The sequence below is a fragment of the Aspergillus tubingensis genome (assembly GCF_013340325.1).
Source record: "Aspergillus tubingensis WU-2223L DNA, scaffold_1, whole genome shotgun sequence".
Classification (NCBI taxonomy): domain Eukaryota; kingdom Fungi; phylum Ascomycota; class Eurotiomycetes; order Eurotiales; family Aspergillaceae; genus Aspergillus; species Aspergillus tubingensis.
The window spans coordinates 1,224,270-1,249,121 of NW_023336275.1; the positions used below are offsets into that span (position 1 = coordinate 1,224,270).

Sequence of the window (24,852 nt, forward strand, 5' to 3'; positions counted from 1 at the left end):
ATTACTAAGTTAGCTACAATAGACATTCCAGAATACTGCTTCGATCACCATGTCATTCGCCAGGATTGTAAATCTACCTCCCAGTTAGCACTACGTACTTCAGCGGCATAAAGTCATTGATAGATATCGAATAACAATCACACGGACTTCCGTATATTCGAAGGCAAAGCAAATCACCATTTCACTGAACTATATGCGTAGCAAATATAGTTTCAGAGCCCGGATAGACCAGATCCACTGGTTCTAGCGAGGATGCCGCGTTGATAACTGAATGGACGGCGCCTTCAAAGGGCAAGCTGAAATTCAGGCTAATTGGAGCAATATTTCCCCGTGGGACTTTCTTATCAAGGCTCCAACGAGATTATCATTGATGGTTGTGATTCGTTAATTAGGGTGTAGAACATACAGCTATCCGATGGCTTATGGCCGGCCTCGCTAACGTTGCCACTTTCCGAACCACCTAAAAAATTTTCCTTTGGCGGATCTCGCTAGATTTTCCTTCTTCGCCCCGCCACGTACACTGCCAACACTATTTATCTCCTGCACCAACAAATCGATCTATCGAGCAATATTCCCGGCCTGATGATTGCCTTCGGGCAGACATGCGCTCACACTTTGGCTGGTAAGGTGACGAACCATACCCACCCTTTTCCTTCTGTTTTTCCCAGTCCAGTTTACATAGAATCCCCTTATAACAATATATTTAGTGTGACATGTAGACAACGTAAAGTGAAATGCAACGAGGAGAGGCCTATTTGCGGCCCATGTGCCAAGTCCTCTCGTGATTGTGTCTTCTCCGACTGCATACTATTCCGTCACTACAGTGCCAGCGATCTTGATGCCAATGAAAGGGGATTTTCCTATCCGGAGGAAAGGCAGACATGGGTCAAAATACCATCTGATCGTAAGCTATACTTCTGTTCTTCTGGTTATTGTCGAAGATTAGAAGGATGGATTGAACAGATGCTAAGATTTCCGCAGTCATCTTTATCCAGGTCAAAGATCCTTTCGCTGAAGATGAGGAGCCAACACTCCTCCTGGACAAGCATCGCTCAATTTCCTGTACACCGATAACTCCTGTTACTGAGCATGGTGTGATTCCGAGTTCTATTCACAGTCCCGCCCTGCCTGCAGAGAATGGGGGTTTGACAACAATCTTGATACGACATTTCAAAGAAGGTCCTAGTCAATGGCATCTCTACCCGTTCGACTGAATGAACGATGAACTGACAGTCCTTACAGGTTAGACTGCTTTGACACTAATGCCTACTACTCCATTAAGGTGCCTGTCATGGTGGCTACGCGGCCCATGTTGAAGGCTGCTGCATGTGCCCTTGCCGCCAAACATCTGCACCGTATGTGCCAGGGAGAGCCTCGTCGTATCTTGCGGTTACCCCATCTTCGAAACAGCGCCCTTAAATGGGCCAATGGAGGAATCGACCTGAAATATGAATCAGTACGCCTGTATGACGAGGCTATCGGATACCTGAAAGAAGCGATTAGACTGGAAATTCCGGACAATCGGCGAGACGAGATGTTCGCTGTTGTTGCCATTCTATGCATGTATGAGTTGATCGATGCTCCCAGTACCGAATGGCGAGCCCATCTAAGTGCCCTGCCATTCTTGTATTGCGGGACATCAGATGATTTCAGCTCGACATCCACTTTGCCAAACTCTCTACTGCACATATCCCGCTCGGTCTTTTGGAGTCTTGTGCGCCAGGACTGTCTTTCTGCCTGTAGGTTAACCATTTACAACTTCTATCGACTGCATCCTACGTTTAATCGGATACTTATCATGGAAACAGTTATCAATGAAACGCAAACTCGCCTCGACCTCTCTGACCTCGTTATCTGGCGCAACTTTGGCCTAACTATCTCCGCTCACGGTCATCTCATGCCCCCATCTGTTTCCTCCACAACAGTGAACACTCCCATTTCCTCCTCTCCGAATCCTCATACCTCCGTCGCAACGCACTGTACCTGGCTCGAGGAAGATACCCTCAGCAACGGCTTGATTTGGATTATGGGCAAAATTATCAACTTCATCACGAGCGGTGACGGAATCTACCCAGGAGATTATGAAAGCCCTCCAGGCCAGCGTCCATGTTTTGGCACTACACAAGAGGACCTCCTGGAACGATGGAAGCGACTAGAGTTCGAACTGAGTGCGTGGTACGACACCTTGCCCGAATCCTTTACCCCGTGTGGTCGTACACAACTATGTCTATCCAATCTTGAGGCGACACACCACAGAGGCAACCCAACTCCTACAGAAAACGTCGGAGATGTAGGTACAATCGACGCAATCATCTTCACTATTCCCATGTGTGCCGTCACCATCCAGACCTACCACATGGGCCGCATTCTGCTTTTGAGCAATATGCCGCAGGAATCCACGGCTATTCGGTCAACCGTAACGGCAAGACTGCGCCATTATCGCCAGATCGCCGGGTTGGTGGTGCATCATGCGCGGGAGATCTGTGGGATTAGTTTGGCTGGGTTGCCGGATGCAATACTTTCGCATACGGTGCAGCCATTGTTCGTGGCGGGACAGTGTTTCGAAGGGGCCGAGGAGAGGCGCTTAGTAGTTGATCTGCTGCGACGTGTGGAGAGTGATACTGGATGGGCGACAGAGTATCGGGTGAAGGAGTTGCAGAAGCAATGGGCGGATGGGGGTTTGCGGTGTGGGAGATAGCCAAAACCATTCCAATTGTAATTTTGAATGCACTTGCGGTGTATCTTGGATAGCCGGCACATTGTGATTTGGTAAAAAGGGAAATGTGATGCATCTGATGCAATTGGGCCCTGCAGACATGATTCGACGCAGATAGCAAGATTATCATCACCGCATCCTATAGTACAGATAGTGGGGATACCCTCCCACAATGAAGAAATTTTCCCGAGACAAGTCTAGACCCAGTTTCTATTCACTCCACTACGCTTCTTCCCGCGCCCCTCAACTCACAGGGCAGATAGATAATACCCGATGGAAGTGGATCCATGCAATTAACAACGAGGAAATCTTCCCGAGAGTAATCTTTCCGAGCCGCCGATTCTCGCCTATCGCGGTTTTATCGTGCTTACTGCCTTTGTAGATCACGACGCCTACAGATTTTTAGGGCCCACGAAGATGATATAAAGGAGGGAGTAGGATCTGAAAAATAATCTTCTAGTCAATACATACTTCTGGAGTCCTAATATAACTCCCCTCGGCCTTCAGATAAACATGGCGCTGATACCAGGGCTATCTCGCTATGTCTGGGCTAGTATTCTATGCTCCATGGGGGGCTTTCTTTTCGGGTGTGTACATCTTGCGCTTGTCGCAAAATATAGCTTTGCAACGTTATCACAAGTTCGCTAACCATAAAACAACTATGCAGGATGGACACCGGCATCATTGGCTCCGTGGTGGTAATGGACCAATTCAAGCAGAAATTCGGCTCCTTCTCATCCATCGTCCATGGTCTAGTAGTCTCCTCTATCCTGATCCCCGCTGCTTTCTCCTCATTCTTCGGAGGAAAGCTAGCCGACTGGATTGGACGACCGAAGAGCATCGCAATCGGTGCCCTTATTTTCGGCATCGGATGTGCCTTTGAAGCTGGTGCAGTGCATCTAGCCATGTTCATCGTTGGCCGCGTCGTCGAGGGTCTCGGCGAGGGTCTATACCTGGGGACCCTGGTAGTGTATGTCGCTCACCCCATCCTACTCTGCTACCTACCAAACCAAAAATCTAATAAGCAACGAAAGATACATCTGCGAAATCTCCCCACCAAGTCAACGAGGCCCACTAACCACCGGCCCTCAACTCCTCGTGACAATGGGCCTCGTAGTCGGCTTCTTCACCTGCTACGGCTGCGAGAAGATACCTTCATCCATGGCGTGGCGAACACCGTTCACCGTTCTGGCCTGCATTTCCATCGTCTTCAGTGTCGCTGCGCTCTTATGGCTAATCGATTCTCCGCGATGGCTTACACTCCATAATCGCGTCGACGACGCCACTCGCGCTTGGGAGTATCTGCAAGTAAGCGAGGCCGATCGCGAGGAACTCCTCGAAGAGGAAGAGGAAGTCGACGTTCATGAAGAGGCGTTGACGCATCCGCTCGCCCCGACGGGGAGTGTCCTTGCGCCGAATACCCTCGACCAGGTGGTTTCGCGCCATAGTCGCGTATCTACCCGTGGGACGAAGGGTAAAGGAATAGAAGAGGCCTCGCTCTTCGATGCATTTAAGCCCGATGTGCGTAATCGCACGCTCCTGGGGTTGTTTCTCATGGGCATGCAGCAGATGGCTGGAATTGATGGGGTGTTATATGTACGTTCCACACTTCCTGTTAACTATCTTGATCATCAATTAACATGCAGAAGTACGCCCCCATGCTTTTCGAACAAGCCGGCATGACTTCCTCGCAAGCTAGCTTCCTCGCCTCCGGCATCTCCGGCCTCGTCATCTTCGTAGTGACAATCCCGGGCCTCATCTATGCTGACTCCTGGAGCCGGCGCGCCAACGTCATCCTCGGTGGTCTGGGACTCACCATCACCATGTTCGTGATCGGGTCGTTGTACGCTGCCGATGCCGTTCACCATTCCACTGGCGCAGGTCGCTGGGTAGTTATCGTTGCGATCTATCTCTTCGCCGCTATCTATAGTGTCTCGTGGGGTGTGAGTTGCAAGGTCTACGCGGCGGAGATCCAGCCCCAGCGGACGAGAGCGAGTGCGACGTGTCTGGCGCATGGGAGTAACTGGGTGTCGAATTTCTTTGTTGCGCTTATTACTCCCGTGCTTTTGGCGAGGAGTAGTTGTGCGGCGTACTTTCTGTTTGGAGGGTGTACGGCGCTGACGATTGTTGTTTGTGGGTTTTATATGCCGGAGACGAAGGGACGGTCGTTGGAGGAGGTGGAGAGGTGTTTTGTTAGGGGGAAGGAGGATTCATAGATTCGTTGGGTGGAGTGGGGTTAGTTGTAATGAGTGATGATAGATGATAGATATGTCAATAAAATGATAGAGTTTGGTCTAGAGACAATGCTGTCTCCATTATTGTCTGATCATGAATATCGAAGGGTTATGATGCTAGTACTTCACCTTTGTCCTGTGACCTGGCCATCATGCTTCATCCTCATCAATCCAAAACAACTCTTCCATCATAATTCACTAATTATTATTACATCATTTCATATAGTACATATACGCAGTCACTAATTCCCAGTAGCTTTCGCATACATATCCCTCGTATGCTCCCACACTTTCTTACCCACTCCACTACCCAGATACCCTTTAACCAACTCAGACTTCGCCTTAACAATAGAACTATCATAATCAACCCGATACGCACCACTTCCCTTCGCGCCATCAGTACCCACAGTATCCACCCCCTTCACCCGTGGCGCGAACAATGGACTCGTAGCCGCATACGCATGCCTCTCTCCAGACTCCTTGACAGAAATGAGCCCGATCGACGATAAAAGAGGCGTCAACACAAAAAGAGCACTGGTGAGTCCCCTGATAAGCGGGTTGAAATCTCGCGTGACGTTCGTATTCACGGCACCAGGACGGCTATGAACCCAACTAATGTTTGGATGTGCCGCGGCAAGTTGCGCCATGTAGAGAGATGTCATGGTGCAGCCATGAGCGGCTGCATTCGAGAGACTGTAGTTGCGCTGGAGGTCGAGATCATCTTCGATGAGTTTGCCCTCGTTTCCTGGGCTGAAGACGGAGACTACGCGGGCTAGGCGGTCTGATGAGGCGGCCTGGTCTAGGAGTGGGAGGAGGTTGTCGGCGAAGCGCATCCGGGCGTAGTAGTGGAGGCTGAGTTTGCGGTCAAGGCCTTCGGAGGTTTCTATTTCATGTTGAGTTGGTGTGAAGGGATGGGTGAAAGGGGGTAAGTACTCACCAGTCCTTCCCTGAGTGGTCAAGATACCCGCGCTCAGGAAGAGAAGGTTTACTTTTGACTCTTTTTGAGCGATCTCGCGACATGTTGTGTCGACGTTCTTTAGTAGAGAGATGTCACTCTTGATGAAGTCAACTGTTGCGGATTGGTTGACGGCACGGAGTTCTGAGATGATCTCCGATGCCTGCGCTTCGTTGCGTCCAATCAGGTAGATGTGGGGAGCTGTCGCATAACGAGTGAATTCCCTCGCTGTCGATAGACCGATTCCGCTAGTTCCACCCACTACTTATTGTTAGTTGGCGTCTAAGATAGCAAGGTCATGCACATACCGAACACAGCAACCAGACCCGAACCCAGGTTCTTGATATTGGGTAGCTGCCCGCGGACCTCTGAAATGGCAACCATGTTCTCAGTGATTTGTCGGGTTGTGTCGAAGAATGGATTATTATTGATGAAAGGGATGCTTTGCTATTGAATAATCTGGTTGGGATGGTTTTTCAAGCCATCAATTCAGTTGACTTTGTCGCGTTAAATAGCTGGGTGGGAGATAGATGTGGCTAACGTCAGCCACGGCCCGGCTGACCAGATCCGGCAGATGGCTGAAGTCAGCCACTACCCTACCTCAACTGCCTCATCAGTTTCCTGATGGTCTTGGGTATTGCACATGAATTATATGTCCGAATAATATCTCTGCTATTGACTTGGACTGGCGTTAGTCATTCGACGAGTTTACGCAGATCCACGCGGTTAGGTCAACGCCTAGTATCAGCTCAATATATTTTCCGTCAAGAAACATGCCGAACATCCGTTATCGGCGCCTTAATTGTCCACCACAATGCAAGGGATGGATGGCATTTCATCACCATTATTACAATGGACCAAGCAACATGGTCTAGCAACAACTACAACCACCATTAAGATGAATATGGGCCACACCATGATGTTGTGCATTGGTTGCCAAGTAACCTTAATCGTGAGCATGTCTGTACACGGGTGTCACAACAGCATCAAATTCAGCTGAAAATGGTAGTTTATCAACCTCATTATCATACGATAAGTCGGCTTGGCATGAGGGGTAGTCCGTACAATCGGCCGAGGTGCGAGTGTACATGGCATATAAATCCCGAGAGCTCCCTGCATGCAAATCCCGGACATCCTCCTCAGTTTCAAACATTCCGAGTTCCCACAACCCCGCTATGTCTTCTCAAGTACGCGTCGCAGTTACCCAGGCAGAGCCTGTCTGGCTAGACTTGGAAGCGACCGTGAATAAGACGTGTAACCTTATTGCGGAAGCAGCTGCGAATGGCGCTCAGTTGGTTACTTTCCCCGAGTGTTGGATCCCGGGATATCCTGCCTGGATCTGGTGGGTACAACTGCACCATGTGGCACGAATCATACAGACTGACAAATGATTATCGGTCTGCAAAGGACACGGCCTGTTGACATGCGTCTGTCATCTACTTATATACAAAACTCCCTGAAAATAGACTCCCCGCAGATGGCCAGCATCCAACAATGCGCAGCGGAGAATGAAATCGTCGTTGTTCTGGGCTTTTCCGAGAACTTGCATAACTCCCTGTATATCTCGCAGGCTATTATTGGAAGTGATGGAAAGATCCTCACCACCCGCAAGAAAATCAAGCCCACTCACATGGAGCGGACCATTTTTGGGGACTCATTTGGAGACTGTCTGCAGAGTGTAGTTGACACGTCGGTCGGTCGCGTCGGTGCTCTTTCCTGCTGGGAGCACATCCAGCCTTTGCTCAAGTACCACACTTATGCCCAGAGGGAACAATTCCATGTTGCCGCATGGCCGCCTCTGTTCCCTCACAGCGAAGACGGTTCCTTGTTTTCGATGTCCAGCGAGGGTATGGATTCCAACTGGACGAGGTACACAGATGGAATGCTAACAAGTCTCCTTTCAGGTACCATTTCCATTGCGAGGACATATGCTATCGAAAGCCAGTCTTTTGTCCTTCATACCACGACAGTGATAGGCCAGTCGGGTGTTGACCGAATGGCAACACATGGTGGTGCTCTGATGAGCACCCCTGGCGGAGGCTGCTCCGCCATCTTCGGGCCTGACGGCCGCCAATTATCGCAGCCCATTCCCAGCACAGAAGAGGGCATTATTTACGCCGACCTCGACTTGGATCAGATTTACCACTCCAAAGCCTTTGTAGATGTCTGTGGACACTATAGCCGACCGGACCTTCTGTGGCTGGGTGTGGAGGGCAGTGTCAAGCGCCACGTTAGGGAAAATGCAGCGACTGTCGCAGGAGAAGCGGAGCAGCAGGATTTATAGAGAATATAAGTGTCGAGATATCTCTGAAGCTCAGGATGTCCTGATTCTCTGCACTGCTTGACAGCGGAATCCTGAGTAGCCGGGAGAGAGCCGGAAACACACCCTTGATATACGCTCTGCACCTATAAATAGCGAAAGTTCACATTTCGCACGCATCGAATATAAGAATTAAATGCTGAAACTCAATATGGGAAACTTGCACCGTTCCTAACAGCCACTTCTGCTTGGCTGTTTCCTAGGTCTACCGGAATCCCTGTCCTCTGAATAGTAGTAGTTACTGGTCACTGGGGTGTGATGCTTACTATGGGTAATCTTTCATATTTTTTAATTCCCTCTCAAGGCTACCATCCTATGTCCTATGGTGACTGGTCTAACGATATCAGTTACATGGGGAAAGATTAGCACGTAAGTGGTGAGCCCATGCTTACTGGGTAGCTAGATAGCTGCTTACAATTCGGAAGGACCGGATTTAATCCAATGAAACTTCGCGGTCATAACTACTACATAAATTCTTTGGGCCGTGCGCACCAGCCTCAGCCACAGCAAAATGTACTTGCTTTCTGTTGGAAAAGGCTAGTACTGACCGGCATCCGATGGAACATCTCTGATTCGTTGAGTAGATGATACGGCTCTGCAATTTAGGTCTATAGCCTTGCAGTGCACTGATAAGGCTCTCAGCCTTGCTAGTCTCTTCTTAAAGCTCTTGCATACCTCCAACCTGCCGCTGAGGTCTCACATCCATCAATAACCTTCTGTACTGACGCTTCAGAATGCCACCGAGCGACGCTGGCCAGCGACAACATCCCGCATACGAACCACTATACAGTGAACACGACAACCCCGATATATGTGTGGTGCTTCCAGCAAATTGAGTGGAAAAGACCTCGGAAGTATCAAGAATCATGCAAGCTGACTCGCTGGTTGGTATCATTTATACGGTCGGATTGAACCAGATTGCTTTATTATCTAATAATACAGATAGTACATTTCCCACTATATGTTAACAGTGCTACGTAGACCAAACAACCAGTAATTCCATCTATTCCTCTACCCCAGCACTAGGACCCCAGTCTAAGGAAATCAACTAACCTATATATCCTTCCGCGCGTGCCTGCTATACCTCTTCCTCAACGTCTCCCCGTACTACACACCACATCAATTAGCCCGATTCCCGCACTTCCCCTTGAAAGGAAAAGAAAACTCACCTTCATCAACACAACCGGAATTGGAATGAATGCACAGCCCAAAAACGCCAACGTCGAGCTCGCCCAATCTACCCCCAGATTCTTATACATCGCCGTCGCGAACAGCGGAAACCCAGCACCAAACGCACTCCGAAACAAATCATTCCCGGCAAGCACACTAGCCGCATACTCCGGATATGCATCGGAGAGATAATTCAGCACGGGGTTGAAAAGCAAGAACGCACCGACGGAGAAGAATCCACTGCCCACAATCGGCATGATCCAATGAATAGAGGGTCGGGCACTCCATCCGAACCAAAAAAGACAGATAGGGATGAAGAACCCGCCTACAATAGCGGGCGGGAGACGCGCCTCCGGGGGAACGTTGCCTGTTTCGGGGTCGAATTTAGGTTCGAGGTATTTGTGCATCCACCAGTAATATGGGGGGATTGTTATCAGAGCGCCGGTTAGGATGCCGATGTAGGCTAAACCTTGCTGGCCAAGGTTGAAGCCGTAGATGCCTGCGAAGACGATGGCGAAGGATTCGAACCATACGTAGAGTAGACCGTAGATTAAGGCGATGTATAGGTTGAGTAGGAAGACCATTGGTTCGGTGAAGTTGAGTGTGAAGGGCCGGACGAGCGTCATCATGGCGAGTTCGCGCGCTGTGAGATGTTCACTGGCCAGTTCGGGCTCGCTGCGCAGGTTGGGCCGGTTGGTCAGTTTGCGGAGTCGGCGGGCGCGTCGGTACAGGATGTTGCTCGAGGATGTCTCTGGAAGGAAGATGATTAGTACGACTAGTGTGAATCCTGATAGCCACATTAGTTCCCAGATCGTCCAGCGCCAGCCTTTGGCTTGGGCGGCGAATCCGCCGACTAGGGGACCGAGCACGGGGCCGCAGATGGCGCTGATGCCCCAGATGCCGATGCCGTAGGCGCGTTTGCGGGGGGCGAACATGTCTGAGAGGGTGGCGCCGCCCTGGTGCTGTTAGTGCAGGACAAGGAATGAGGGGGAGGAGAGGGGTACAGTTGCGAGAGCAGGCGAGCCAAAGAAGCCAGTCAGAAAGCGAAAGGCTAGTAGTGTGCCCAGGTTTCCGGCCAATGCGACTGGGACTTGCAGGGCTACAAACACAATCAGTGTCGCGATGTAGACGGAGTTGCGCCCGATCTGGGGCACCTCGCTCATGGGTGACCATAACAGCGGACCCAGTCCATAGCCAGCCACGAACAGAGTCAGTCCTAGAGTAGCCGCTACTTGACTGATCTGGAACTCGGACATAACTGACTCGATACCGGCGCTGTAGATGGCGCTGCCGATGTACACGCTGAAGGTGAGGAGGCAGATTTCAAAGGTCACCACGACTTTCTTCCATAGCGGCCAGTGTTGGGGGTTCTGATGAGTTAGCTTTCGCTCAGCATAGAACAGTATATGCCTACCTCCGGATCACGATCACTCCACCAGTCGACGATAGTCACGTCGCGTCCCTTCTCTGGGTCGATGACGGCCCCAGTGATGCCTTGATACCGACGGCCATTATGCGACCATGCCGTGGAGGGCACCCTTGTCATGGACTCGGTGTCGGCAGCGCTGAAACGCTCAGGCAGTTCTTCATCGGCATCGGGACGACCAGCGTAAGCCATGCGGCCCGATTTGTTGAGGTTGACGTACTGCTGCCATAGCGAGGGGTCTTTTTGCTCCTCGAACCGGAAGTATCGGCCGCGCGAAACCAGGCGGATAAATTGGCCGAGGATGGAATCTTGGATGAGGCAGGACATTCTACCTATACTATTTTCTATCGACGGACTTTACAGAGCTATGATCTACCGGGATGAGTTATATAGGTGTGAACCCTGCTCGGTAACTGGTTTGGTTCCTGAATCAAGCAAGCCAGATGTATGATGTAGCCATGATCACACCTCGCCACCTGTAGTCAGCCAGACTCAATTCTGGTCTGGATGCTGCAATCGCAAACTCAGATCAACCAGATAGGTCTGGAACTTTTCACTATCTGAATAACAATCATCAATTACTTGTCAAATTCCCATGTTATCATTCTCATGATGGTAGAATGTGGACGGAGAAAATATTATGATGCTGATCCCACGGGTCTCACCCGCAGGTGGGGTAGGGTTAGGTTAGGCTGGAATCCCAGTGCCAGTGGGAGAGTAAGAGATATCTCATTACTAAATCACAGCTCTGGAACCCGTCGATCTTTTACCAAAAACTCCTCGCGACCGAGGCAATTGGCGCTGCACCCCGGATTGAGAGACAGCTGATCGATCGTGCCCAGCAACGTCATGTATCCCCCACCCATCGGCTTTGACCGACCAGCAGGATGGGCCAACCACCATCATGTTTGCTTTCTTAGTGCCCTATTAGTGTTGATTAGACCCTGCGCGAGGGACCCCCTTGGCTGAACCCCCCGCATGACCCCAAAATCTCACGCCGCGTGGCTCCCATCGAACATTCATCTCATTTCCCCAGGAAGCCATATCCCGTGCCTGCCAGCACTGGTTCCATCTCCGGTCTCCCGCCTGCCAAGCCTACCCCGAAGCCTTTCACTCGCATCTCGACGGCCTGCTTCCGTTAGTCCTGAGCGGAAGTTGACCGAGCCTCGTCCCCAGATTGTCGGTCTGTCCCACCATGACTCTCAGGACCGGGTCTTGGGGGTGACACGAAGAGGCTCGATCCCCGGATTGTCCCCCGCAGCCAAGGCGCTCCGTCCCACAACAAACCCAGCGCGTTTTCGGATCTTTGTTGCTTTCCAACTCGCCAAGCTGTCCAGCATGTCAAGCGGTGATAAGCTCGTCGCGACAAGTCGGATGCCAACGTGGGATGTCTCCCTGGTGGATATCGTTCCCTGCGCGATCCATTGGCTGCTCTCTCCCCGATTCCCCCGCATGATCACATTTGTCGTAGTGAATTCCCTCCCCGGCTGGTTTGTCCTACCTCACCATGAATAGGTGCCGTTCCGACTGGCTGTCGGTAACCGACGTAGTTCTGATGGGGGTGACTGCTATAAATGCCCCTCCTCCCTTGCAGAGGCCAGCTGGTTCAAAAATCCGTTGTGGCTCGTCCAACCTTTCTCCAGTTGACTGTGTACAATCATGGCGGGTTCCAAGAAACCAGTTAACATTTTTCGTTTGCGCAACCTCGCTGACCCCAAGGAGGTCTTCAACTGGAGACTATGGTTTGCCGTGCTCTCCTTTGGTCTCATGGGCGCTGCCCGTGGTGTCGATGAGGGGTTGATCTCGGGTGCTTTCAACTCCAAGGACTTTCAGCGCACTATTCATCTGGATTCGTACAGTGAGGTGGAACAGACCAACATCAAGGCGAATGTGTCTGCTATGGTGCAGATTGGCTCTGTGGGAGGAGCACTCTTGTACGCCTTCACAAAGATGACCCTTCAAGTCTGTCTGCTGACATTGTTCTAGTGCATTCCTTGTGTGCGACCGTATTGGACGGCTGTGGGCAACTCGCCAGCTATGTGTCCTTTGGATTCTGGGAATTGCCATCTTCATGGGTGTTGGTGCCAACGGTAGCTTGGGTGCTGTCTACGCCGGTCGCTTCGTAGCCGGACTGGGGGTGGGCCAGACTGTAGTCGTAGGACCTGTCTATCTGGCTGAGATCGTGAGTGACACATCTTATTCCCTGTCGAACTGAGTTGACCAGTAATAGGCCCCTGCATCCGTCCGCGGTCTCTGTACTTGTGTCTTTACCGGCTTTGTCTACCTGGGCATTGTGCTCGCCTACTTCACCAACTATGGCTGCCAATTGCATATGGGCGACCACACCCACAAGCGATGGGTAAGACATCATTCACCTTATCCATAGCAGGTTACTGACCCTACGTAGGAAGTTCCAACTAGTCTTCACATCATGTTCGCCGGTCTCATCTTCCTCCTCTCCTTCGTGCAATATGAATCGCCTCGCTTCCTCGTTAAGAAAGGCAAGCCCGAAGAAGCGTTGAAGAACCTTGCCCGTCTCCGCAACCTTCCTCCGGACCATGAATACGTTGTGGAGGAGTTTACAGGTATCCAGAATGCCCATCAAGCGGAGATGGAGGCTACAATGGGTGCTGGCTGGTTAGGTATTGTCAAGGAGGCCATCATGGTCCCTAGCAACCTGTACCGACTGTACCTCGCCGCCATGGCGCAGCTACTCTCCCAATGGTCCGGAGCGGGATCCATCACGCTGTACGCGCCGGATCTGTTCAGTCTCCTTGGCATCACAGGATCCAACGAGTCACTCCTAGTGACAGCAGTGTTCGGTATCGTCAAGCTGACCGCGGCGGTAATCTGCGCTCTGTTCCTGGTGGATGTAATTGGCCGCAAACGCGCCCTACTCCTAGGTATCACGTTGCAGGCTATTTCCATGATCTACGTCGCTAGCTTCCTTACTGCTGTGCCGGAAATGGGCATCGTCGATGACTTTGTCCTGCCCGAGTCAAAGAGGGGCAGTAGTCGCGGAGCCATTGCTATGATCTACATCTCCGGTGTAGGCTGGGCATTGGGCTGGAACTCCATGCAGTACCTGCTGACAGCGGAGCTGTTCCCGCTACGTATCCGCGCTTTGGCTACCTCTGCTGCTATGACCCTGCACTTTGTCAATCAGTATGGTAATTCCCGGGCGGTACCAAACATGTTGCTGGGTACTGCGGAGGGTGGCATCACCCCCAAGGGCACGTTCTGGTTCTTCTCAGCAGTGACGGTGCTGGGTGGACTGTGGGTGTGGTTCAGTGTGCCTGAGACAGCAGGACGAAGCTTGGAGAGTATGGACCGGTTGTTCGCACTGCCGTGGTATCAAATCGGACGGCATGGCAACCGTGATGCCGACCAGCAGGACCAGGTGGTGGCGGATAAACAGCAGCAGGTGGAGGATGGATTTGGAGGGGCGGAGCATCGCGAGCGGGTGTAACTGTTGCTTGATATGTTACTTAGCTTAGGACCTTGATCTATATGAATTAAATGCAATTGACGAAGCACATTGACCAGATGGATACCCTGTAATGAAAGCAATAGCTGACCGCTTGTGCATCCCCATGTGCATCTCAGCCCGCCAACTGGCGTGTCGGAGAGCTCCGATGTTATCTATGATTGGCTGGCAGCCCCGCTAGCCCGGTCAGATGACAAGCACTGTGTCATCCCTATCTCAACTGTTCAGCTCCTTCTCCTCCCTCCTTGCATGGTTTTTTTCCTTTCTTGTTTACTCTGTTCCATTCTCATTCATTCATTGACAGTCGTTAAATATCTTGTCGATCCCCCCTCGTTCGTGGTTGTGCCATTGACTCCCTCACCGCCGATCCCAAAGGACAGCTTCCACATAGCTTCCCCTCACGATGACTACCCGCTATCGTGTTGAATGTAAGTTGATGGTCCTTTTATTTTCCATTGGCTCATCTAATTAACCTCGCAGATGCTCTCAAGGTAGGCAGTCATCTCTGCTGCCAGTTCATGCTAACTTGCTCAGTCTCACCGTCGAGACCAATTGGTACTTCCCATTCCCTGTTCCTATTAGCATAGGACATGACTAACAAGTTCCCAGATTGAATGGATTAAAGTACGACTCCTGCCAACCATTAATTCAAATACCTCAATACTAAACAATGTAGGGCCTCCTGGCCGTCCCCTTCGTGCTGCACTCGCAGCCCACCGCCGTCTACAAGGAACACAGTGAGAACCTGATCGCCGTAGCGGCCGACACGCACCAACGCTATGCGGAGATCTTCCGCGACGTGGAGATGCTCATCCGCGACCACAGTAGCTTTCCCATTCTCTCTTAATACATGGACAATCGCAACTGACAAATACAGTAACCCACCAAGAAGACGACGCCCCGGGGAAATCCAAACTCAAACTCCTAGTCCCCACCGTAGGCACCTTCTTCACCCCCTTATACCTGGTCGACGCCTTCCGCCACCAAGACGCCCAACGCTTCATCAGCCGCCGACGCTTTGTGGCCCCTTCTTTCAACGACATCCGTCTCATCCTCAACTCAGCCCAACTTCTCGGCCTGGCCCGCACCACCGGCGTCGACCTCGTCACCTTCGACGGAGATGTCACTCTCTACGACGACGGCGCCTGTCTCACGGACGACAACCCCGTGATTCTGCGCATTATGCGACTCCTCCTGCAAGGACAGAAAGTCGGCATCGTCACGGCAGCGGGCTACACCGACGCCGCAAAGTACTACGAGCGACTCAAGGGGTTGCTCGATGCGATGTACGAGTCAACCGAGATGACAGATGCCCAGCGCGCCGGACTGGTCGTCATGGGCGGAGAGAGCAACTTCCTCTTCCGGTATGACCATGCCTCCCCCTCGAAGTTGAGTTATGTGCCCCGTGAAGAGTGGCTATTGGAGGAGATGAAGACGTGGCAGGAGGGGGATATCACGCAGTTGTTGGATATTGCCGAGTCATCGTTGCGCGCGTGCGCGAGTAATCTCAATCTGCCGGTCGCGGTGTTGCGCAAAGATCGCGCGGTCGGAGTGTATCCCACGGAGAGAGGGAGGATTAGTCGCGAGCAGTTGGAGGAGACGGTGTTGGTGGTGCAGAATACCGTCGAGCGGTCGGAGGTGGGGGCTAGATTGCCCTTTTGTGCTTTTAACGGTATACTTTCCCCCTCTACTTTAATGTAGGTAATGGTTATACTGATGCCTATTTAGGCGGCAATGATGTGTTTGTGGATATTGGTGACAAGTCATGGGGTGTGCGCGCATGTCAGCGCTACTTTGGGGGGATTGAGCCGGCGCGGACACTGCATGTTGGCGATCAGTTCTTGTCGGCGGGAGCGAATGATTTCAAGGTATCCCTATTCCTTATAATTTGAATACTATGCTGGATGCTAATAATAACAGGCCCGACTGGCATCGACGACAGCGTGGATCGCAAGTCCCGCCGAGACAGTGCAGCTCCTGGACGAGCTGCAAGGGATATAACCAGGGTATTTAATAATTTAGTAGTTACTTAAGATTATGTGAGAGTAAGAAAATAGTAGTTAATCTTACTGCTCCATCGGCACCATACCAATAGTTAGTTGAGTTGTGCAGATCGCCCGGGCGCTTATCAAGCAGCGGGAATGTCTGACAAACTCTCAAAGTATAAGAATTCACTAGCAGTAGCCACTACTACTTGAATCTACTTTAATCCCAAGTATTTATTTACATCCTTCCCTTTCATCACATACCACCACACCAACTACCTAAGTAATTAATCCGGTATACCACAACCCACAATGACCAATCCCGAAACTACATCAACAATAACAATCCCCATAATCGGCGCCTCCATCACCGGCCTCACCACCGCCCACTCCCTCCTCTCGCACTTCACCACACCCAACAATACCACCAAGAACAAGGGCCCAAAAATAAAAATCCTCCTCATCAACCCCACCCCAAGCTTCTACTGGGCCATCGCGGCCCCGCGCATCCTCACCAAACCAACTGCCTTCACAGAGTCACAATACCTCATCCCGATCGCCGATGGATTCGCAAAGTATTCTCCGGATGTCTTCGAATTCATCCTAGGGAGAGCAACCTCTCTTGATTTCGAGAATAAGGTACTAAATGTTGAGGAAGTAACCGACACTGAGAGTACTAAGACACTGAGAGAAATCAAATATGATTACCTCGTTCTCGCATCGGGGAGTACGCCCTCTGCTTCGTCAACGGAAACATTATTCCCTGGTGAGGATGGGGAGAAGGAAATATACCCATTCAAACTATCCCCCACTTCTACCACCACCATCACGGAGGCGATTAAATCCGCCCAGACCACCATCTCCTCCGCAAAAAGAATCACCGTCATCGGGGCTGGCCCTATTGGTGTCGAAATAGCAGGAGAATTGGGTGATCTCATCACCCCCTCTTCTCCCTCCTCTTCTTCCGAAGGAGAATCGAGGAAAGAAATAACCCTCATCTCCTCCACCCCACGCATTCTCCCGACCCTAAAACCCTCCGCCAGCGAGACAGCCACATCCCTCCTCACTAACAAAGGCGTGCGCGTTCTAACAGATCGGAAGGTCATTTCTGTTTCCTCTAAAGAACAGGGGGGTTATGAACTCAAGCTTAATAACGGGGAGACGCTCGAGACAGATATCTACATCCCGACTATCGGAGTCCTGCCTAATAGTTCTTATATACCCCGCGAAGTACTCGATGAACGGGGTTGGGTGAGGGTTGATTCGGAATTAAAGGTGGAGGGGGTGGAGGGGGTGTATGCGGCGGGGGATATAACCACTCATACGCAGAAGCTGTCGTTTAAGGCGGATGAGATGGCTGGGGTGGTGGTGGGGAATTTGGTAGATGATATTGGTAATATTAATGGTGTTGGGAAGGGGGGTAAGGGGAGGGGATGGTGGAGATGTGGTGGTGGTGGGAGGAAGACATATGATGAAGGTAATGATGTGATGATGGTGGTTCCTGTGGGAACTTCTGGCGGTACGGGGCAGGCGTTTGGGTGGGTGTTGGTCAGTTTTATGGTGTGGTTGGCCAAGGGGAGGGATTATTTTATTTGGAAGGCTAAGGGGTATGTGTTTAAATAGACTACCTTTACTGTGTACTGCTATCATTCAAATGTTACTTTGTATTGTACTTAATTCGGTATGCTCATAACCTTTCATCATCATAGCCTGACTCTATGTCTAGGCGTTTATCGCTGCTTTCTGCGCTAAACATTCTCGTAGCAACTCCACGTCGCATTGTTCACACTCGCCCGGCCAGACAGAATGTTCACCGTGTCCTGCAGCTCCAGCCAGAACTCCGTCTTGGGCCGGCGGCGAGCCCAATCCGTCTCGGTCGCTTCCAGTCCGTTCGCTCCGCCCATCGGCGAGAACAACACCTGCGAGCCCTTGATGCCAATGACCGATGCAGACAACTCATCGGCAGCGATCTCGTCCGCAGACTTGCCTGCATAGCTCTCCAGGTGCAGCATACACTTGGTGGCCATCCGCAGCGCCCGGATACGGTCCATCGGCGACGGCTTGCCACCCTGCTGGAAGTGTCCCGGCACCGCCGCACGGCTCTCGAAGCGTCCCTTGGCCTCCTCCTTGATCATGTCGGCCACCACCTGCGTCGTGTAGGTGCTGGACGCGCACTCGTTGCGCAGGATGATCTTACCCGCGCGGTTCGCTCCCTTGTCGCGCGCAAAGTTGTCACGCAGGAAGTCAATGTCGCGGGCCAGCATTTTAATGTCGATGCCCTCCTCGGGAATGTACACGGCCACCGCGCCCACGGACAGACCAGCCGTCGTGGCGATGTAACCCGATTTGCCACCCTGCGTCTCGATGACGAACACACGGCGACGAGAAGACGAGGCCGACTGGCGGATGGCATCGCAGAAGTCGATGAGTGTGTTAAGGCAGGTGTCGCTACCCAGCGAGTATTCTGTGCCCGGCACGTTGTTGGAAATAGTTGCCGGCAGCACGGTCATGGGGATCTTGAACTCGGGGTACTTCTTGCGCGCCTGACGAAGCTGGCTGACGGCGGTGAATGCCTCAAATCCACCCACCACGAACAGCGCGTCAAAGCCAAACTTCTTGAAGCTCTTGGCTGTCGTCGCGAGGTCATCGCCGGGCAGACCACGGTTGGTACCGATATCCGAACCACCCTCGTTGACCCAGCTGTCCGATTCCTGCCACGCCACCTCGCGCACGGAGCAGATCGGAGTGTCGTCATAGTGCCGGCACAGACCGGGGAAACCGTTGTGAATAGCCAGGGGGGTGTGGCCGCGAGTCAGGCAGTAGGCAACGGCCGCGCGGGTAGCCTGGTTCATACCACCGGCGGGGGCGCCAACGTGGATAATACCGATGCGCATTCTCTGCGAGCTGTTAGCTCAGTACCCAACGATTTCCAATGTGACATACCTTGTTCTCTGGGAGGAGCAGCTTCGGGTGGTCGGGCGTAGAGGTGTTAATGTATGAATAGTGGTACTCCTTGAATTCCGAATCACGGAGGGCCATAGCTTCGGCGAACTCCTTGTTCTGGATGTGCTTGGTGACCGTCTTGGTGTGCTGCACGGCGTCCATCAACGGCATGCGCAGGATCTTGTTCTCGCGGATGGTGATGACCGGGGACGGGGCCCCGGGCTGCATGTCCAGCACCGCGCGGACAGCCTCAACACCCTGCAACGTGGACAGCCAGCGGTCGTAGGCACAGGCAGCACCACCTCTCTGAGTGTGACCCAACACAGTCACACGAGTATCCAGGTTCAACCGCTCCGTCAGAATATCCTTAATCTTCGAGCTCGAAATCTTGTTGAGATGGCGATCCTGGGCACCTTCGGCCACGATAACGATCGTCCTGCGCTTTCCACGCTCCTTTCTGTTCTGCAGGGAGTTAGCGATGTCTCTGAGAGCTCTTCACGAGTCTCTGATCAACCCACCTTGGTGATGATAGCACACATGTCATCCTCCCATCCGTCCTTGGGCGGCATTTCAGGCACGAACAGCCAGTCGGCACCGGTACTGATAGCGGACATCAAGGCCAGCCAACCGCAGTGACGACCCATGACCTCAATGACGAATCCACGCTGGTGGGAAAAGGCAGTATCGAAGACATCGTCGACGGCGTCACAAATGCGAGTGAGGGAGGAGTAACAACCGATGGTAGCGTCGGTACCGGACATGTCGTTATCGATCGAACCCACCAACCCGACGATGTTCAGAATCTGGTATGGCTTGACCTGCTCTTCGGTCAATTCGCCCGTCTCGACCAATTCCTTCAACAGACCGGGCCACTCGGAACGGAATAGGTCGGCACCAGTCAAACTGCCATCACCACCACAGACGACGAGGGCATCAATGCCACGGAGGACCATGTTCTTGGCAGCGCGCAGACGACCGGGGCGCTCACGGAAGGTCATGCAGCGGGCGGAACCGATCAAGGTACCACCGCGGGACAACCAGCCGCGGACATCCTCCCAGTGAAGCTGACGGATCATGTCGCCGCCATTGACGAGACCCTCGTAACCTTCGTAGACGGCGAAGGCCTCACAATCGGAGTGGATGGCCATCCGGACGACAGCCCGGACGACACCGTTCATACCGGGAGCATCGCCACCAGAGGTCAAGACACCGATACGGCGTCTCTTGGGCGGTTGCACGGGAGCTTGGGTGGGAGCCATCGTGCGATGGGATTATGTGGGGGAGGGTGTTCAGCAATTGTTCGGGAAGAGCAACAGCTGAACAAGAAGGTTTTTAGAAAACAAAAGCTGGAGAAGAAAGAATGGAGTAATGGAGAGAAGAGGAGAGGCAAAGAGATAACTAACTTGTGTTTGAAAGGGTGGGGGAGAAGAGCAGCGCAGGTGCCGGTGAGAAAAAGCGGGTGTGGGCAACCAGTACGTCACTGACTCCGGCCGTCACTGCCCCGCTATACAAATACCTTTATTATTTGTTCCTTTTGTAACTAAAGTAAACTGACTGCCCACCACGGGGGAGGAAAATTCCCTGGTCTGCAGGTGAATGGGCTAGATGCTTGTCGAATGCTGATCGGCCGGGTGACCTTGCTGCACGCTGCAATGGGCAGATGCTACTCCAGTAATAATAATATTTAATAGCAAGGAATGTTCTTCCTCCGGCCATTTCCTCTTTCGGTCTGCAAAACCACACCTGATGTCACCGCCTCTGCTGGATCGGGACTAGTGCGGGACAATTCACGTGATATATGGGTTAGGGCCCGTACTGCACGTGATAGCTATACACGCTAGTCCCATTCAGGCAGACACGCCCCTAATCCCTCGTCGCTGATTGAACGATGCTACCAGCTATACAATACTTACCTGGGTATTGTTAAGGAGACAGGTGGCATGATAAAGACTCCTTCTGCTTCTTTCCTATCACCTCACTACCCCTGCAAAGGGATGGGTGCATGCTATCTGGACATTTACTCAAGCATGATGTTACGCTGAAGTACTTCCACTGCCGGACCCCTGTGGTCCACCCCCAATGCCCGGTTTGGCGGTGGAGATATGACAACATAGTCACCTCCAGCTACAGAGTGCCGCTCTACAGAGTACTGAGTGCAATCATATACTGTGTACTGTTTCTTATCTATCGCCTGTACCTTCGAACCCGGGGCACGATGATTCATAGGCTGGATGCTGCAACACACTCGACAGTGGCACTATCCCGCCGAGACCGTGGTGCAACACTAGTGACACGATTCGTACACAGCAAGTGGCGCGGTCTATCTCTACCCCTGTCTAAACAGCCTCGCAGTATAACCAAACCATCTTTCAGCAAAATTTTTCAGGATCAATGAAAGTGTGGACTATCACAAGATCCATGGCACCACCATATACACCACACCAGACACAAAGCCTTCGCCAGTACTAGGCAAACACCCTGCTAGCTGACACTCGTCCACGCTAACCTGCCATCAGTGCTCGGAGACAAAGACACGCAATTCAGATATGTCTACTAACATTCTCTCTAACATCAGATACCCACACCTTTTCTGCAACCCCATGTCCCTCTTGCTATCATGTGAACATTTCCTCTGGCATCGCACGAACCACACAACCTTCCCATCCCCCTCTTATACCTTCTTGACCAAGCATTCCTCAACGAGCAAGCCCGGCTAGCTCAATCGGTAGAGCGTGAGACTCTTAATCTCAAGGCTGCGGGTTCGAGCCCCGCGTTGGGCTTTACTTTTTGCTTTTGAAGGTTTTTACCTCTCACGGTGTGGTTCGTGATGGGGAAGCATACTATTTTTTTTTCTGGATCCGAAGTTGTGGTGGATCCACCGGGTCCACCCGTGATATTGGCCAATCAGAGATGTCGCTTACCGTCTACTCCAAAAGTGCTCTGTAGGAAGGAAATACAATTTACTTACTTTTTTAATTATTCACACTTACAGGTGAGGTAAAGCTTAGACACTCTGTTTCTATATATGATAGTGGTCATCGTCGGATGTTCTGACGCATAATAAGTCTGCCATGATAAGTAACCCGTTAGTAAATGCCGTGGTGGTACTGAACCATACAGGACGTGATGGTATTGAACTAACTACTACCTGATAAATATATAATCAATCTTAACACCGGGATATTCATACATTCAACAGCCATCACACAGTATTTTAATCCCACTTATATCCTCTTGGTAATTAACTACATACACCCCGCCTCCTCCATTGCCAACTTATTTATATCTCCCCCCCTCGGCTCAAACTTCACCCCCTTCGACAGCTTCGACGCCAAATACAACCAACCAACCGCATTCCCAACCGTAGTATTCGCATCAGACAGCCTCCTAAACCCCGCTCCTGCCTTCCCCCGAGACACCCTATCAACACTAAAAATCCTCAAAATACACCGAGCAATTCCCTCCTCATCCCCCTTGTCGACCAAAATAGCATTCTCCGATTCATGCACAAAAGGAAACAGCTCGGCTTCCCGAACAGCAACGACAGGCGTCCCCTTCTGAATAGCTGCAAGAAGCAACTCAGGGACCCCATGCAAAGTGGATAGCTGAACGAGTGCTCTTGCATTCGTGAGTAGGGTGTTCCACATTTGATCGACGGCTCCGATGGGGATGATGCAGACAGATGCAGATAGAGTCTCGCTATTGTCAATTTGGGACATTGCTGCGTCGTAGAAAACGGTACTTTCGGGGGTTCGGAATGGGCCGCGGTGGCAGATTAGGAGCTTGGGGACTTGGCGGCTTGGATGCTCTTTGGTGTAGATGTCGCAGAACTTGCGGTATGCCTGGAGAAGGCAGAGTGTTCCATCTCCGGGTCGGAATTGGGATAGGTGGAGAATGTATTGTTCTATGTGCAGACTGCTTAGTATGGCTGAGAGGCTGGGCTTAGGGATCTTACCCTCTGGATAGCGTATGATGGTCATCTGAAGCGTTCGGCATAACGAGCTGAACTCACGACCGTAGAAGCCGACGTCCCAATCAGTTAGGGGCTTGTTTTGACCATCGAGTCTATACTGCATCAGCATGCCTGCAAGGCATAGACGGGTGGGAACAGTACTGGTCAATAGAGAACGACATATAACCAACATTCTCCTCCGGCATTATACGCGGCGCAAGTTCCTTAGGGAGTAGCGACACCACCAAGTCCACGTGGGTTAGCCGTGTTCGGATGAAGTCCCATGCTCGGGACTGCGGACTATTGGGATCATTCAGTGACTCTCCCTGGGGCTGGAGACTGCTCTCAAAAATGACTGGCCGCCCAGGATCTTGTTGCTTGGACAGGAGAGCCAATGTTAAGAGCGGTGCACTGTCAATAATCACTACGTCGACGCCTCCCTCCGCACGAGGCCTGAGGGGCCCATTCTCGCACAGCCAGTATCTCCTGGCATTGGAGTATGCAAAGTCGAGGATAAGTAGCTCATCGTTGATGGTGATATCTGACAGGGGATCACCTAGTCCTTCCAAGGTGTCCTGCATCTTTCGAATGAGGGGAATCATTCCTGGACGTGGCTTCGGCACAAACCTGTAAGAACGATGTAAGAATCACAACTAACCGGCTCCAGGATATAAGAGTCATACCATTTAACATGAACCCCAACGCTCTCGGTAAACCTTGACAAGGCATGTCTGGTCGGAACATCAGGCTTGCCTTGACAGGTCATACTGAAGAAAGCGACCTTCACCTCCCTTTCCCTCAGATCCTGGGCAAAATATTGAGCCAAAGACCATGTGGCAGGATCGACTGTTTTCTCGTAGTCTTCCGCACTAGCAAGATGTACATGGTAACCTCTATCGACATCCACTGAACCATCAAAATTTATATGATTGTGCAGCACATGGCCAATACCAAAAGAACTACACAAGTCAGCATTAGCAACTACCACCAAGGCATACTAACCGAATGCACTTCCGCACCATTGAATCGGCTCGCTCGTCGAGCTCCTTTTTATGCCACCCGGCAAACGTCGCCAGCTCGCCCCGGTCATTATGTTGTCTTTCACGGTCCTTATGGTCCAAAACCAACGGGACAATGTCGAGTTCGCTCCAGAGTCGCGAGCATAGTGACGGACATCTATAGACAAGGGATTGGTGCAGAGCAGCGCTGACTATCTTTTCAGCGTGCTTTTCTCTGTATATTTCCAGCTCCGCGATTATGGTGTCGGTTGGGTAGTCTGAAACATTTGGACGCGGAGCGTGCCAATTACACACGAGGAAGTCGACCAGATCTGTCAGATTTCGGATAGCAATTGCAACTCTTCCGCTGGAATTGTCGCTAATAAGCTCTGTAATTCCAGCGTATATAACCTAGACATTGTGTCAGTATCTCGGTGGTATGTCCCTAAAGTGGTGGATCATCACACATTTAGTGGTCTTCCTGACCAGGACTCTGCGTCGAAATGTGAGCTAATGGAACTCATGTCTTATGATAATTAGAACCCTATATTGATCAATTTTATCATGACCGATCATACTCACCATGTAGATCAACAGATTATAACGCTCATATACCCTCTACTATACGTACTTTTGCCTTCCGGATTGCTTTCCGTACAACCCTAC

At 51.6% G+C, this 24,852-nt stretch overlaps 11 protein-coding genes and 1 non-coding gene across 12 annotated transcripts; 8 read left to right on the forward strand and 4 right to left on the reverse strand.

Annotated features, from left to right (window-relative positions):
- Positions 1-602: 602 nt before the first annotated feature.
- AtWU_00411 (Zn(II)2Cys6 transcription factor domain-containing protein) lies at positions 603-2,698 on the forward strand (the record flags this gene model as incomplete). Its single annotated transcript, XM_035495527.1, has 5 exons — positions 603-622; positions 708-904; positions 982-1,192; positions 1,243-1,739; positions 1,809-2,698. The coding sequence occupies 5 exons, from the start codon at positions 603-605 to the stop codon at positions 2,696-2,698; spliced, it is 1,815 nt and encodes a 604-aa protein (XP_035351420.1).
- A 531-nt stretch (positions 2,699-3,229) lies between these two features.
- Positions 3,230-4,932, forward strand: AtWU_00412 (MFS sugar transporter; the record flags this gene model as incomplete). Its single annotated transcript, XM_035495528.1, has 4 exons — positions 3,230-3,303; positions 3,384-3,686; positions 3,751-4,312; positions 4,363-4,932. 4 exons carry the CDS (start codon positions 3,230-3,232, stop codon positions 4,930-4,932), a joined length of 1,509 nt encoding a protein of 502 aa, XP_035351421.1.
- Positions 4,933-5,192: 260 nt separating this feature from the next.
- AtWU_00413 (short-chain dehydrogenases/reductase) lies at positions 5,193-6,289 on the reverse strand (the record flags this gene model as incomplete). The annotated part of the gene is made up of 3 exons (XM_035495529.1): positions 5,193-5,833; positions 5,888-6,166; positions 6,214-6,289. The coding sequence occupies 3 exons, from the start codon at positions 6,287-6,289 to the stop codon at positions 5,193-5,195; spliced, it is 996 nt and encodes a 331-aa protein (XP_035351422.1).
- A 791-nt stretch (positions 6,290-7,080) lies between these two features.
- On the forward strand, positions 7,081-8,189 carry AtWU_00414 (carbon-nitrogen hydrolase family protein; the record flags this gene model as incomplete). Its single annotated transcript, XM_035495530.1, has 3 exons — positions 7,081-7,247; positions 7,313-7,752; positions 7,810-8,189. 3 exons carry the CDS (start codon positions 7,081-7,083, stop codon positions 8,187-8,189), a joined length of 987 nt encoding a protein of 328 aa, XP_035351423.1.
- A 1,089-nt stretch (positions 8,190-9,278) lies between these two features.
- On the reverse strand, positions 9,279-11,148 carry AtWU_00415 (MFS transporter; the record flags this gene model as incomplete). The annotated part of the gene is made up of 4 exons (XM_035495531.1): positions 9,279-9,332; positions 9,395-10,351; positions 10,400-10,765; positions 10,810-11,148. The coding sequence occupies 4 exons, from the start codon at positions 11,146-11,148 to the stop codon at positions 9,279-9,281; spliced, it is 1,716 nt and encodes a 571-aa protein (XP_035351424.1).
- A 651-nt stretch (positions 11,149-11,799) lies between these two features.
- AtWU_00416 (uncharacterized protein) lies at positions 11,800-12,336 on the forward strand (the record flags this gene model as incomplete). Its single annotated transcript, XM_035495532.1, has 1 exon — positions 11,800-12,336. One exon carries the CDS (start codon positions 11,800-11,802, stop codon positions 12,334-12,336), a length of 537 nt encoding a protein of 178 aa, XP_035351425.1.
- A 144-nt stretch (positions 12,337-12,480) lies between these two features.
- AtWU_00417 (putative MFS quinate transporter) lies at positions 12,481-14,290 on the forward strand (the record flags this gene model as incomplete). Its single annotated transcript, XM_035495533.1, has 4 exons — positions 12,481-12,755; positions 12,808-13,003; positions 13,052-13,180; positions 13,229-14,290. 4 exons carry the CDS (start codon positions 12,481-12,483, stop codon positions 14,288-14,290), a joined length of 1,662 nt encoding a protein of 553 aa, XP_035351426.1.
- A 421-nt stretch (positions 14,291-14,711) lies between these two features.
- Positions 14,712-16,309, forward strand: isn1 (IMP 5'-nucleotidase ISN1; the record flags this gene model as incomplete). The annotated part of the gene is made up of 8 exons (XM_035495534.1): positions 14,712-14,736; positions 14,789-14,799; positions 14,843-14,863; positions 14,918-14,932; positions 14,985-15,132; positions 15,186-15,980; positions 16,037-16,176; positions 16,229-16,309. 8 exons carry the CDS (start codon positions 14,712-14,714, stop codon positions 16,307-16,309), a joined length of 1,236 nt encoding a protein of 411 aa, XP_035351427.1.
- A 296-nt stretch (positions 16,310-16,605) lies between these two features.
- AtWU_00419 (NAD(P)/FAD-dependent oxidoreductase) lies at positions 16,606-17,916 on the forward strand (the record flags this gene model as incomplete). Its single annotated transcript, XM_035495535.1, has 1 exon — positions 16,606-17,916. The coding sequence occupies one exon, from the start codon at positions 16,606-16,608 to the stop codon at positions 17,914-17,916; it is 1,311 nt and encodes a 436-aa protein (XP_035351428.1).
- A 125-nt stretch (positions 17,917-18,041) lies between these two features.
- AtWU_00420 (ATP-dependent 6-phosphofructokinase) lies at positions 18,042-20,495 on the reverse strand (the record flags this gene model as incomplete). Its single annotated transcript, XM_035495536.1, has 3 exons — positions 18,042-19,190; positions 19,237-19,698; positions 19,755-20,495. The coding sequence occupies 3 exons, from the start codon at positions 20,493-20,495 to the stop codon at positions 18,042-18,044; spliced, it is 2,352 nt and encodes a 783-aa protein (XP_035351429.1).
- Positions 20,496-21,943: 1,448 nt separating this feature from the next.
- AtWU_t15 lies at positions 21,944-22,016 on the forward strand. Its single transcript has one exon. It is a non-coding gene; the product is annotated as a tRNA-Lys (tRNA).
- A 465-nt stretch (positions 22,017-22,481) lies between these two features.
- Positions 22,482-24,710, reverse strand: AtWU_00421 (putative heat shock trehalose synthase; the record flags this gene model as incomplete). The annotated part of the gene is made up of 6 exons (XM_035495537.1): positions 22,482-23,140; positions 23,192-23,301; positions 23,351-23,815; positions 23,872-24,147; positions 24,191-24,597; positions 24,654-24,710. 6 exons carry the CDS (start codon positions 24,708-24,710, stop codon positions 22,482-22,484), a joined length of 1,974 nt encoding a protein of 657 aa, XP_035351430.1.
- Positions 24,711-24,852: the final 142 nt, after the last annotated feature.